At 46.3% G+C, this 14,703-nt stretch overlaps 1 protein-coding gene across 1 annotated transcript in view; it reads right to left on the reverse strand.

Moving 5' to 3' along the window:
• PRCP (prolylcarboxypeptidase) overlaps positions 1–8,940 on the reverse strand; it is a gene marked incomplete at both ends in the record, with an annotated part of 79,834 nt that extends 70,894 nt beyond the window's left edge. Inside the window, one exon of the mRNA XM_084237027.1 lies at positions 8,779–8,940. Coding sequence (XP_084093153.1) covers positions 8,779–8,940 — 162 coding nt within the window. The remainder of the gene's footprint in view (positions 1–8,778) is intronic.
• Positions 8,941–14,703: the final 5,763 nt, after the last annotated feature.

The raw sequence follows: 14,703 nt of genomic DNA on the forward strand, positions 1-14,703 counted from the left end.
ATCCGAAAATTCATGTGCATCACCTAAGCCTACCTGGGGTTGGGGTGGGGTGGTAAAGATATCCTGGGATACATGGGGCCAGTCAGTTTGGAAGTTTAAAATGAAGCACGTGAGAGGCCTCCCTTGTGGCTTAGTCTCAGCGCTATAACACTATCACTGCTGTGGCCTGAGTTCAATCCCCAGCCAGAGAGCTAGCCCACATATGGTTCAGCAGATCTCTCTTGTCTTGCCTGTTGCTCCCCTCAACAGTGTATTTATCTGCCTGTTCTGCTCCCCACTCTGTCTCTGGTGAATCCTCTCACCCTGCGCCCTCCTACCCTGCACCTCAGGCCTACAATCCAGGTCACCTGTGCATAAATAAATAAATCTTTAAAAGAAAAGAAAATGAAGCAAATGAAAGCTTACAAGTCAACTAAAGTTGCCTGCACTTGTTAGATGTGTGTAAGCAATGAGGGGGGAGGACAATGAATGAAGTAGAGTATGATTTAAAAAAAAAAAAAAAGAAACAAAAGAACAGAAGACCGCATTATGTTTCTAATTAACAAAGAAGACCTTCCTGGAGGGAGATCTTTGTTAAGAGAAGGGTACAAGCAGCGCGCATTAAACAGGCCAGTCACCTTGAAGATCAAAGAAGTACATATTTAAAAAGCTGAATCTCTGCAGGAAGGTCAAAAGGAAAAAGTAAATGTATGTATATACTTGGCTGGTGTGTGTAGTGAAGAAAGAAATCACCTGGAAAACAGACACTACAGATACATGACTACAAATTCAAATTAATAAAAGGGTTTGGCATTGTTAGAGAATTTGACCTTGAAACCCTCTTCTGGAAATCCTTCAATACCATGATCCATACTTTGAGGAAATTAACACTGTAGCTCCTCAGTCAACACCCAGTGCACCATGTTATGCTCACATTCTTAGAGAGAGACCAAAGCACCAGAGGTATGTAAAGTCTTTTCTACACCTTGCCTTAAGTCAAGTATTTGTGTGTCACGTTTTCAATGTTAGGACATGTCATTCCATCAGCTCAGCTTCGCATGTGAAGAGTTTGGTGCTGTGGCTCCTACACCCACAGAGAAATGAGAGCCACGGTCACTGCTCTTGAGATCACAAAAAGTTCAGTTAATATTAACCCCCTACTATTTTAAAGTGTGGACATTTTCTAGAAATTAGACTAAATAAAAAGGCAAACAAAAGGCTCACTTTGGTCTGCACTGGCTGTACCAGTCATGTCACTTAAAACCAATTGTTCAAGGGGAAGGAAGCATCCAATGCCAAGGAGAAGGAAGTCATTACCACTACTCTGAAATTATTGTAGGAGCTACTCCTCAAAGGAAGAGGCTATCAGTTCAGGAAGTGATGGGGCTTCCGACAGTTTTAAAGGACAGTGTCTGCAGCGTGACCTATGGTTCAAACTGCATAAAAATAAAAATTCACTGACAAATGATAACAAGTACTTCCTCACTTTCCTATCTGCTAAATTAGACCCATTGTTTGGGATGTAATTACTTAAAGTAGGTCATTAAATCACAATGATGCTAGCCAAACATGCTTTGTCATACACCATCAGGAAAACATAAAAAATGCCAATGTGTGGCAAGGCTTAAGCGCGCGCGCGCACACACACACACACACACACGCACACACACAGAGAGACAAACGCTTCTGCACTAATAAAATTTAACCAATACCAAGGGCATCTTCCAAAACTTTTGTATTTTTTTTTCTTCCTGAAAATCATAAATGTTCTGTTATAGAGTGGAAAGAGAAGGGAATGTGAAGACATAGCTGAGGTTGAATGTGAGTACTATCTTCTATTAGAGCCATTTGAACTTGAACAAGTTACTTCAAATCTTTGGGCTTCTTTTCCTGCATGGAAAATGAAAAATTATCTATTCCAGAGAGGTCTTGGATTGATAAAGTTGGATAATACATGTGTGCAGTGACCAAGAGCCTGCAGGAAGTGAGGGCTTAATGTAGTACTAAAATATTTTGCATCAGCAAAAGCAACAAGACAGAGATTTAGTAACAGTGAGTGCCTCTCACTGTTATGACGTGGTTTGGTATGTGATATGGTTGCTTTTGACTTTCTATTCACCAGTCACCAGTGATGACAGTCTTATAAAACTTTAGTACACATTCATCATTGTATTAATTATGGTACTCTGAGGAAAGGTATATATTATATAAATATAACATGATTGCTTTGGACACCTTATTTATTAAGAATATTAAAATAATCTGTGGCATCACTTGTCATTTTATAGGCTGAAAGTTATAAATCCAATTCACAAGGGACTACTTATTTCCTCTTATATGGCAGAATAAATTATATAATCATGGTTCAAACAGCCAGACTTCTCATAAAAGTAATTAAACAAATTAGCTTAAATTTTCATCTTAATATCCTTTGAAATTATTTAACAGAAGACTAGTACTATTAATTCTTAAAACTGTGTTTAAACATGAGACCAGTATTCAGGTTTCCTTCTCCCTGCCCCCTCGCACAGGCCCTCCCCAGGTACAAAAATCTTTGATCCTCCCAAGTAGTAGTTAATTTCTCTCTCAAACCTTTCCCACCACTGGGCCTTGCAGCTGGAATAGTTATTCTCCTGTTCCTAGTTTTCCCTCACTTTTCCCCAAATCACTATCTTTAAGTACTATGTTATCAACCTGTAACATTCCACTCTCCCTCGTGATACAATCTCTACTGACTCCTGATTCATTTTCCTCATTCCTTGGAGATTTTAGCTCTTTGTTCACTGGCACTCCAACAAAAATCTTTTCATATTTCTTGGTGATTTTAATATCCTGGCCCCTTAATCCCTTTTTCTCATCTTCTCTAATTACTTTGACCTCCACATACCTTGTCAAACCCCCGGATCGTTGTCATTTCCACTGTTAGAAAGTAATGTTCAAGGGCCTCCCCTGGTGGCGCAGCAGTTGAGCGCTGGGCTGTGAAGCTGCCCGCAGCCTCTACAGCGCCGGTTCAATCCCCGGCCACTGGCGAGGGTCCTACATGGTACAGCAGACCTCTCCTGTTGCGCCTGCTGCTCCACTCAGCAGTTATTTCGTCAGTCTGCCTGTTCTGTTCTCTGCTCTGGCTCTGGTGAATTCTCTCACCCTCCCGCGCTTCTGACTGTACCCAGTGCTTGTATAAATAACTAAATCTTAAAAAAAAAAAAAAGAAAGAAAGAAAAGAAAGAAAATAACGTTCAAAAACAAAAGGAGAGGTTTTGTGTTCCCTGCCCCACCTAATGAGGGATGGAACTGAGCAGCCACGTGAAGATGCAGAACCTTGCAGGACAGATTCTTGCAGAGACAAGGAAAACTTGCAGGAGACACATGGAGTAGCAAGGCTTGCTTGCTTCTCAGCTTTGGGCTTGCGCCAGGGACTTGGAGGACATGAAGACACTGGGATGAGATGTGGGTGAGAGACACGGGAGAGGCTGACAATGGGAGCCGTTACCTTGATTTTTTTTAAAAAAAATTTTTATTAATCTTTTTTCTTACATCATTATAGTCCCCATAGTTCTCCCACCACCTTATCACCTGTGAACTATCACCATATTCCCTTATGTTCTTCCCTCACCTGTTTTGCTGCCTCTCCCACCCCTTCCTCTGCTACATGCCTCAGCTGTATGCTCAGCTTGCTAGTTTTGATTTTTTCTTGACCTTTTGTTTGATTTCTCTATATTCCACATATGAAAACATACAGTATTTATCTTTTTCCTTCTAACTAACTTTGGCTAGCATTATCCCTTCCACTTCAATCCATGTACTACAAATGGCATTAGTTTGTATTTTTTGATCACTGAGTAATATTTCATTGAAAAAAAAAATGGGCATGGGGCCTCCCCGGTGGTGCAGCGGTTGAGCGCTGGGTTGCGAAGCTGCCCGCAGCCTCTGCAGCGCGGGTTCAATCCCCGGCTGCTCCCCGGGCACCAGAGGAGGGTCCCACATGGCGTGCAGACCTCTCCTGCCGCCTGCTGCTCCCCTCAGCAGTGTACTTCGGTCCTTCTGACTGCTCTGCTCCCCGCTCTGGCTCTGGTGAATTCTCTCACCCTCCCGCGCTTCTGACTGTACCCAGTGCTTGTATAAATAAATAAAAATAAATCTTTTTAAAAAAAAATGGGCAAAAGAACTAAAAAGACACTTCTCCAATGAAGAAAGGCAAATGGCCAACAGGCATATGAAAAAATGTTCCACATCACTGGTTATCAGGGAAATACAAATCAAAACCACAATGAGATACTACTTCACTCTGTAAGAATGGCCCACATCAAAAAAAAAAAAAAAACCTGGCAACAACAAATGCTGGAGAGGATGTGGAGATAAAGGAACTCTCACACTGCTGGTGGAAATGTAAACTGCTCCAGTCACTACAGAAAGGTATGTGGAGCTTCCTCAAAACACTAAAAATGGAGCTATCATATGATCTAGTAATTCCACTCCTAGGAACCTACCCAAAGGACACAAAATCACTAATTCTAAAAGAAACCTGCACTCTTATGTTTATCGCAGCACTATTTACAATAGCTAAGATATGGACACAACCTAAGTACCCCAAAAGAGTTGAATGGGTCAAAAAGTTGTGGTGTATTTATACAATGGACTATTACTCAGCTGTTACCTTGATTTGTTCTTTAATTTTGCTCCTTTTGTCCCAGACTTGCTGGCCCTTCTACCCGTTCCCCATGGTTCCCCACCAAAAAGTGACTTAGACTTGTGGCACATTTTCCAGCCTCGTCAGCCATGCTTTGAGCCAAACTCATTTGGCCAGGATGGGTAACTTGGGGTGTTTCATTGGGAAACTATATCCTTTCTCTTCTTCCCTCTCTATACACAAAATTCTAATAAAGTTATTTTCTTTCTTTTTTTTAAAGATTTATTTTTTTTTATACAATAGCTGGAGTACAGGCCAGAGGTGTGGGAGGGTGAGAGGATTCACCAGAGACAGAGTGGGGAAAAGAACAGGCAGACTGACGAAATACACTGCTGAGGGGAGCAGCAGGCAAGACAGGAGAGGTCTACCACGCCATGTGGGAATCTCCCTGCCGGGCCGGGAATCAAGCCCATGCTGCAGAGGCTGCGGACAGCGCCACAGCGCTGTGCTCAACCCGCTGCACCACCGGGAAGGCCCTAATAAAGTTATTTTCTATTAGAGATCTCACACACTAAGAATATGCTTTGTCTTTATGCAGTAGAAGGCAGATGGTGAAAGTTTGGGATCCCAGGGTACCTCTCAGTTTGCATGTTAATAGCACCATACCCTCAGTTTCAAGCATTGTACTTCCTCTTAGCTTTCCAGCTCATCCCTCTACTACTATGATTTCCTAATCCTTCAATCTCACATATTCTCCCTTCTCACTGTTCCTTACCCTATCCTCACTTCCCTCCTTACTAGGCTTAAATCCTATGGCCTATCAGCCTAATTACTTCCTTGTCAACATACCTCACCCTCCATGTCTCTCCCTCTCTGTTTTACACATTTGGCAAAAGAGAATTCCTGATTAAAAAGAAGTCTTCACCAATTCTACACCCATATTCAAGAAACTAAATGTAGCCACACCATGTGGTCTTACTAACAAGCATGAAACTTCAAAGTTGCCCTGCAATCAAACTCTACTTCCCTAATCCATTTGCTTTCCTTTTCTGGTAGTGGAGAGTATTAGCAGCCTCTGTCTCCTCCTCATTGTCCTCGTCCCCTTCCTACTAATCTCTCCCTCAGGCACATCATGCCAATGATATTGGCTTTGCAGTTGCTCCCACCAGGCACATATATACTTCAGGGATTTGGTACTTGTTCTTCACCAAGCTTTGAACATATGTACATGCACTTTCCCCAGTGCTATTATTAGGCACTTAATAAAACTGAGTAAAGGAAGTTGGAAACACTGTCCGTTTGCTTTTCTATTTTGACCTTTCCATTCAGGTTTCTTTGGAAATGCCTCATGCTGTGGCCAAGCACGAGGCATCAAGTCTATCTTAAACTTCTAAGCTCAAACTTCAGAACTGTAACAATGTTAATCCCCACATAATCTTGACATACTCCTACAACTTGCTTTATAAGCATGGGCTACATATATGATCAGTCTTATGGAGAATAGGGAAGGTAAAAATTCTTAATAAAAGGGCTATACACCCCAAATTTCAAACTATATTACAATGTTACAGTAATCAAAACAGTATGGTATTGACACAAAAATAAGCATTTAGTCCAACAGACTAGAGCCCAGAAATAAACCCATGCATAGATGGTCAATTAATACAAAGGAATCAAGAATATACAATGGGGAAAGGATAGTCTTTTAAATAAATGGTGTTGGGGGCCTCCCTGGTGATGCAAGGGGTTAAGATGCAACCTATGAAGCTGTCCACAACCACTGCAGCATGAGTTCGATCCCTGGCCGGCCACATGGCGCAGCAGACCTCTCCTGACTCACAGAATACTATGGTATACTCGCAGTATACTCGCAGTATACTTCCTCAGCAGTATACTTAGGTCAATCTGCCTGTTCTGTTCGCCACTCTGTCTCTGGTGAATCCTCTCACCCCCCTGCATCTCTGGCCTGTACCCCAGTTCTTGTATGCATAAATAAATAAATCTTTAAAAATAAATAAATAAATGGTGTTGGGAATATTTAAATAGCTACATAGTAAGAATAAAAGGGGCCCCTATCTTGCACATACATAAAAATTAAATGGAAATGGGATAAAGATTAAATGTAAGACATGAAACCACAAAACTTTTAAACAAAAACATAGATGATATGCTTGTTAACATCAGTCAATAGTTTTTTTGGCAATAACTTTTTGGATCTGACACGGAAAAGCAAAGGCAACAAAAGCAAAAATAAACAAATAGAGCTAAAAAACTCTATGTAGCAAAGAAAATTGTCAAAAAAGAAAAAAAAAGAAAAAGAAAGGTACTGAATGGGACAAAGAATTTGTAAATCATATATATAGGGTTTAATATTCAAAATAGATAAAGAATTCATAGAATTCAATAGCAAAAAAAATATATGATTTAAAAATGGTGAGAGAGTGAATGGACACTTTTCCAAAGAAAACATACCAAAGGCCAAAATGTATATTAAAAGATGCTAATCATCACTAATTATTAAGGAATTGCAAATCAAAAAAATCAGATATAACTTCACACTCAATAGAATGGTCAAAAAGATAAGAGTAACTAGAGTTGGTGAAAATATGGAGTAAAGGAACCCTTGTATACTGCTGGTAGGAATGTAAAATGGTACAGCCATTGTGGAAAGAGTATGAAGCTTCTTCAACAAAACTAAAAAAGAACTATCACATGATCCAGCAATTCCACTTCTCAAATTTACTGCATGAAACTTCAAAGTTGCCCTGCAATCAAACTCTACTTCCCTAATCCATTTACTTTCCTTCTCTGGTAGTGGAGAGTATTAGCAGCCTCTGTCCCCTCCTCATTGTCCTCGTCCCCTTCCTACTAATCTCTCCCTCAGGCACAACCTGCCAGTGATATTGGCTTTGCAGTTGCTCCCACCAGGCACAGGGATTTGGTGCTTGCTCTTCACCTTGAATACATGTGGATTGGTCCATGGTATTTACTCAAGGAAAATAAAAACACTAACTCTAAACATGCATCTCCATTTCACTGCAGTATTATTTATAATAATCAAGATAAGGAAATAACCTGTGTCCATCAATAGATACACAGTTATTTATATATACATATTTTATAAGAGTATGAAACCATTAACGCAAAAAACTACAATGTTTATGAGCAGCATTATTTACAATAACGAGTGCTTGGAAATGACCTAAATGTCCATCAACAGATGACTGGATCATGAAGATGTGGTAATGGAATACTATTCAGCCATGAGGAAAGATGAAATGCAGTCCTTTTCAGCAAATGAAGGAAGTTTAAGAGAATCCTGTGTAGTGAAGTCAAACAACAACAACAAACATTGGACATTATATATACGTGTGTATATGTGTGTGCATATATGTACATACATATATACAGCAAACTATTTTAAAAAGTATAGTACTTTAACAAAAACTAGTGGACGTCAATCAGTAACAAGAGGGGTAAGAAGAGGTAGGTGGGGGGGAAGGGAAAGGCAATAAGGAACATGGTGGGGGAAAGAAACATAAATCTCAACAGCCGTCATGACAAAAAAAAAAGTAACTGCACATGATATTAACTAGACTTTCTGTGTCACCTGGTAATACATACAAATAACAAATCACTGTACACCTAAACTAATACAAAATATGCCAAATACACTGCCGTTATTTAAGAGGCTACAAAATCAGCTTTGCGCTGAGCATAACAGACTGGCATTTAGTCTGAAAAAATATTAGTAATTCTCTAATAAGACACTGGAAACTGATATTTAGGACATGCTCTCGGGCAAAGGATGACTGTTCCACGAGTAGTGCCCAGGGTCGGCATTAAACAAATTCCAACTTGGGGGGAGGTAGAAGGCATTTGGATTAGGGCCCCCCCCCCCCCGCCCCCGACGCACAAAGGGCTCAAATGACTGTTGAGGGCGATCAAGGGCGTGTATGCCGGGCCAGGACTGATAATAAACTATTGATAATGGGAAGAGGGATTTAAACAGGACCGGGACTTGGGACCACCTTGGAAAAGTGTAAGCTAGAGACTGTCCAGGTCCTAGGGAGTCAGAAGTTTGGGGTGAGCTCTTGCGCCCGGAGCCCCGTCGGTTGGTCGTGGGGCGCGAAGCCCCCGCCTTCCCCTCCAGTTCCACCCGCCGCCCTCACCTTCTGCTGGAAGTAGTGAATCGAGTACTTCTTGGATCCATCGTGGAGGGAACCGAAGCCAGTTGACAGGTGCAGGCTGTTGAGGGCCCTCAGGGCCGGCGACACGGAGATGGCGGCCCCGGGGGTCAGGGAGACCAGGAGCAGGAGGGCGCAGGGCCCCATCGCTGGGCTGGAACAGAAGGAGCAGAGGCGCGCGGCCGCGCAGGTCGCACGAGGGGCCCCGCCCAGCACCGCAGGCTCCGCCCCGGGGGCCCGGCCTCCGCCCCCCACTGTACCCCGCGGTCCACACTCGCAGCCCCGCCCACCACCGCAGGCTCCGCCCCGGAGGCCCGGCCTCCGCCCCCCACTGTACCCCGCGGTCCACACTCGCAGCCTCGCCCAGCACCGCAGGCTCCGCCCCGGGGGCCCGGCCTCCGCCCCCCACCGTATCCCGCGGTCCACACTCGCGATGCCCGCGGCATCCGCCCCTCCCCGCGCCGCGCTCATCCCCCTTTCGGGTCGTCCCGGTGAGTCCGTCTTCCTTGGGGTCACATTCCAAGTGCCTCCTGCTGCCCGCCGAACCCCAACCTTTTGGGGGTTCTGTCACCCCCACTTTTCCGCCCGCTCACCCTCTCTCTCCGCCTTTATTGTCACCGCCAAACCCTGCCCTGTCGGCCTCAGCTCAGTTGCCATGCCACTGCCCCCGCGAATTCGAAAATCGTGGTAATAATAATAACAGTTGCAGGGCCTCCCCGGTGGCGCAGCGGGTGGAGCGCCGCGCTGTGAAGCTGTCCGCAGCCCCTGCGGCGCGGGTTCGATCCCCCAGCCAGGGAGATACCCACATGGCGCGGCAGACCTCTCCGGTCGCTCCGCTGCTCCCCCTCAGTAGTGTATTTCGTCAGTCTGCCTGTTCTGTTCCCCGCTCTGTCTCTGGTGAATCCTCTCACCCCCACACTTCTGGCCTGCACCCCAGTTCCTGGATGCATAAATTTAAAAACTGTTTATTAAAAAATAACAGCAGCAGCTACAGTCACTCCGTGTCACCGCAGGCCCTGGACAGGCTCGTCTCGTCTAACCCGACACCGCGGCAGCCTCGGGCGCGACGCCCGCTCCTCCCACTCTCAGATGAGGAAACTGAGGTTCGGGGAAGTGGGGCGCTGCACCAGGGTCACCCACATAAAGGGAAGTGGAGCTCGCTTCGCAGACTGCTCGGTCAGAGTCTGCACCCCACTTCCAGCCCAACACGTCACTCCTCGTGCTGCGCTGCCCGTGGTCGCGCCGGCCTGTGCTGCCCGTACAGCTCCCCCAAAACGGGGCGCCCCCGCAGCCCACTCAGCCCTGATTCCGCGGGCCCTTCCCGGCGCCGGGCGCCCCGCCCCGGCCCCGCCTCCCTCCCCCGCCGCGCCACCCCGGGACCAATCCTGGGGCCCCCGGCTCCGGCCGCCACGGTCGCCACGGCCCCCTCAGCGCCCGCGAAGCGCGCGTCCCGGGGCGTCCCCGCCACGCCCACCCCCTCCTGGGGTTCCTGCGCCCTGTGGCTGGCGCCGCCCCAAAACCTGCTTCACAGGCTGTTGGGGAAGGACATTCGCCGAGCCCCATCCCCACCCCCGGCGGGACGGAAACGGGGGTCCCCGCGCGCCCGCAGCCCCCCCCCCCCGCCTCAGCGGCGTCCCGGCGGCCCCCGCGCGCAGGCGTCACTTCCGGCGGAAGGAGCGGGGGGGCGTCTCCGCCGAGCGCGGGGCGGGGAGCCCAGACGCCGCCGTGAAGCCGTTGTGGCCGCCCAGCCCCGGCAGAGCGTCCCCGGGAGCCCGGCTCCTCGCGACGGCGCGGGCGACCTGGTGAGCCGCTGGAGGGCGCGTCAGGGTGACTCCAGGGGGGCCGCTGGGGGGCGCCAGGGTGACTCCAGGGGCCGCTTGGGGGGCGCCAGGGTGACGGGGGGGGGCCGCTTGGGAGATTCAGGGTAACTCCGGGGGCCGCTTGGGGAGAGTCAGGGTAACTCCGGAGGGGCCACTTGGGGAGAGCCAGGGTGACTCCAGGGGCCACTTGGGGAGTCGCAGAGTCACCCCGGGCCGGGGCGGCCGCGCCTGTGAGTTAGGGGGAAAGGATGTCCTGAGCTAATTCCGTGCAGCCCGTTTTGTATCGGGGCTGCCCTATAACATGCGGGGCGCCGGGAAGGGGCGCGGGGCCGCGGGGCAGGGGCGCCTGCGGGCGGGGTGTCCGGCCCTGCCGGGGTCTGCGGGGAGGCGCGCGAGCGGGCGGGGGCTCCAGCCAAGAACTTCAGACCCGTCTAGATTCCTCGTCTCTTGAGTTTTATCCAGTTTCATGGCTCTCCCCGCCCCGCGTGTACCCTAAATCCGTACCTGTCGGGCCCCTCTCCTGGCCGTTACCTGGGCTCTGCGCCGTGGGGCCACGCGGCCGTGCGCTCGCGTCTCAGCCAGAGACGGGCAGGTCCGGCCGGGCCCCTCGCCTCAGGCCCCGCCGTCGGGGCGCCGGCCCTGGGGTGTGTGGCTCTAACGCTCGGGCCCTCCAGCCGCTGCTCACACCCTGGCCCTCGGCGCCGCCTCACCGAGTGTCTGTGAGTTCTCGGATGCACCGTCCCCGTTCCTAGACCTGCCCTGACCCCGTCTCCAGCCTCTGGTTCTTACTCGTTCCTTCGGTCCCGGTCTGTCAAGTCTGTTGCGTCAGGAAGGCGCTTGCGGGATGGGGTCCCAGAGTCCAGTCCTTGTTCCTTCATTCTCCAGACAGTTTTCAAGCGCTGCTTTCTCCGCCCAAGTTCCAGGATTGTCATGATGAACGATATAACCAGAGTCCTCTACCAAATGAAACTTAAACCTTTTAAGGCTGGACTTAAGATTAGTATGGGGGGTACTCTTCCAGTTGGGTTGATCTGGGAAAGCCTCTTGGACCTCAATCCAGAAATTGAAGCCGAAATGATGAGGACGATCCAGGCAACAGAAGAAAGGAAGGTCATTCCAAATAGGTTGAATAGATTATGCAGAGACCTGAGGCAGAAAAGGGTTTGGTGTTCGCAGTGTACAGAAGAGACCAGTCCTGCTGGAACATATTTAGAGAGGGAAGTTGAAGGAGTCTGGGTAGGTAGGAAGGGCCCAGACACGCAGGAGGCTTATACAGAGGCAGAAGCAGGAGGTGACGATTGTCTAAATGTGCAGGATTTAGGGGTTCGTAGACGGGGTGGTGAGAGATGGTTTCTAGATGCAGAAATAGACTTAAACCTTTCCTGATGGCTGTATGTGGGAAAGAACAGAAGGAAGGATGACTTCTAGGTATCTGACCCTAGTTACTGGTTGGACAGCAGTGCCATTTGCCAAGTTGGAGAACATGGCAAGAGGTTGGAGAGGAAACCTAAGAATTCAGGGTGTTTTTATTTTTGTTTTTTACCATTAAGCCTTGCATTTTGCATTTATAGAAAACACTCAAATACATTTGACTTTCAGGTAAGCGGTGGAGATAGGAAAGTCTGGAGCTTGCAAATTTTGTGTATACTTTTATGTCACTGGTTATTACATTGTCTGTCTTTGCCAACAGATTGTCAGTTCCTTGAACATAAAAGTCTATTTTTCCTATGTGTGACTTTGTCCCTTTCCTCATCCCTGGAATAGTATTTTATGGTAAATGTAGTGAACAAAACACATGTTGTACTCACTAAAATTTTCCTGGGTGATATTTTTAAAATATTTTTCACCAATATGTCTACAAAACAAAAGTTGTATCTCTTGTTTGTTTGTTTACTTTTCTATCTCCTGCCTCATTCTCCCTTTTCTGGAATTTTCACATTAATGTCAGTAAATTATTTCTCAGGGACTTGTTATTATTGCCTTTAGGAAAAATAGGCGAAGTACGTACCCTTGGAGCAGACTATTAGATAGTGTTCGCTATGGAAAATAGCCATGCTTCCTGTAGCTGAGGACTCTTGACCTATAAAATGGTGAAAGATTTTCTTGCAAAATAAAAATCATCTGGAAAGGAGTGAAGGGAGAAAAGTAGCTCCTATCTTCTTATACCGTTAAGACTGGGTACTAGTTTTTATTTGTTTTATTGAGGTAACATTGGTTTATAATATGTTTCAGGTATAGAGCATTATGTTTATATATTGAGCATTATATATAGAGAGAGAGAGCATTGTATTTATATATTGTCCTCACCACCAAAAGTCTAGTTCACGTATCACCATACAATGACACCTTTTACGCATTCACTGCACTCCCGCCTTCCCCTCTGGCTACCTCCAGCCTATTCCCTGTATCTAAGAGTTTTTAGGTTGGTGAGGGGGTAGTTGTAGTTTCTTTCTTTATATTGTTGTAGTTTGCTTTTTTCCCTCACATTTTAAAAGAACAAGTTTATTAGCAAAAGGAGAAAGAAAAAAGAGCGGCACCTGCATGGTCACAGGCAGGCACATATGAGTGAAATCATATAGTATTTGATTTCCTCAGCCTGACTCATTTCACTTAGCTTAATACCTTCAAGATCCATTCATGTTGTCACAAATAGTAGAATGTCATCGGTTTTTGTAACCCAGTAGTGCTCCATTATGTACGCATTCCACATCAGTACTTGTTCATTTGTCAGTGAACGCTTATTTCCATAGATTGGCTGTTGTAAATACTGCTGCATGTATCTTTTTGAATTAGTGTTTTTGTATTCTTCAGATAAAGGGAATAGCTGAATCATATGGTATTTCTATTCTTAATTTTTTGAGGAATCGCCATACTTTTTCCACAGCATCAATATCAATTTACATTCCTTCCAATAGTGTGCAAAGGTTCCCTTTTCTTGATATCTCACCAGCACGCACTTCTTGCCTTTTTGATAAAAGCCATTCTAGCAGGTGGCTTTAATTTGCATTTCCCTAATAACAGGTGGTGATGATCATCTTTCCATGTACCTGTGACCATTTATGTCTTGGGAGAAATGTCTATTTAGATCCTTTGCCCAATTTTTTTTTTTTTATGGGACCCTTGCCGGCAGCCAGGGAACGAACTGGTGCCGCATCTGCGGGCAGCCTTGCAGCCCAGCGTTCAACTGCTGTGCCACCAGGGGAGGCCCTGCCCATTTTTATTTTGGGGAATTAGCTTTTTAGTGGAGTGATTTCATCCTTTGGCGGGAGTCTTAAACGCAAGTGTGAAACTTGAGCAAACTCACGATGACTGGTGGGTTACTAATTACAAGGCACAAATACCAGCTCTGAATCCACCTGCTTCTTGATGGTTAGTTATTTCGTTTCTATGAGTGGGTCAGATAATAAAGTAAAAGAGCTTTGAAAATTGTAAAGCAGTCAAGATATATGAGCCCAGCTAGACTATAAACAATTCTTTTTTTTTTAAGATTGATTTATTTATGCATACAAGAGCCAACAGCCAGGGTGTAGGCCAGAAGTGCAGGTGGTGAGAGGAGACAGAGACAGAGTAGGGAGCAGAACAGGCAGATCTGCTGAAACACACTGCTGAGGGGAGCAGTGGGCAAGACCGGAGAGGTCTGCTAGCTCCATGGCCAGGGATTGAACTCGTGCTGCAATTTCTGCAGTGGCTGCACATAGCTTCATAGTGCTGCAACTTAACCCCTTGCGCCACCAGGGAGGCCCTATAAACACTCTTAAAATAGCCTCCGCTTCTTACACTTCTAATCACCATCTTCCTCATGCCCATTCACACTAAATTTTTAGATTATTTTCTCCATGATCTAACATTTAAGAATTATTTTAGATTTTCTAGTCTAACCGTAAGAAGAGAAAAAAGTATGTAAGCGTGTCAGCCAATGTGGGTATGGATTTTCATGGCTTTTTACGGTGCCTTAGTAGTAAGGCTTTAAGATGAGAGCCAAGAATTACAGAGTAATAGGAAGCAGCTAAATGTTCTCAGGCTTTGCAGTTTAGCTATAACCACATTGATCACCGTGGTCTTCACCATCAGACAGCCCCAATAGCTAGGT

Source organism: Talpa europaea (genome assembly GCF_964194135.1).
Source record: "Talpa europaea genome assembly, chromosome: 1".
In the NCBI taxonomy this organism is placed as follows: domain Eukaryota; kingdom Metazoa; phylum Chordata; class Mammalia; order Eulipotyphla; family Talpidae; genus Talpa; species Talpa europaea.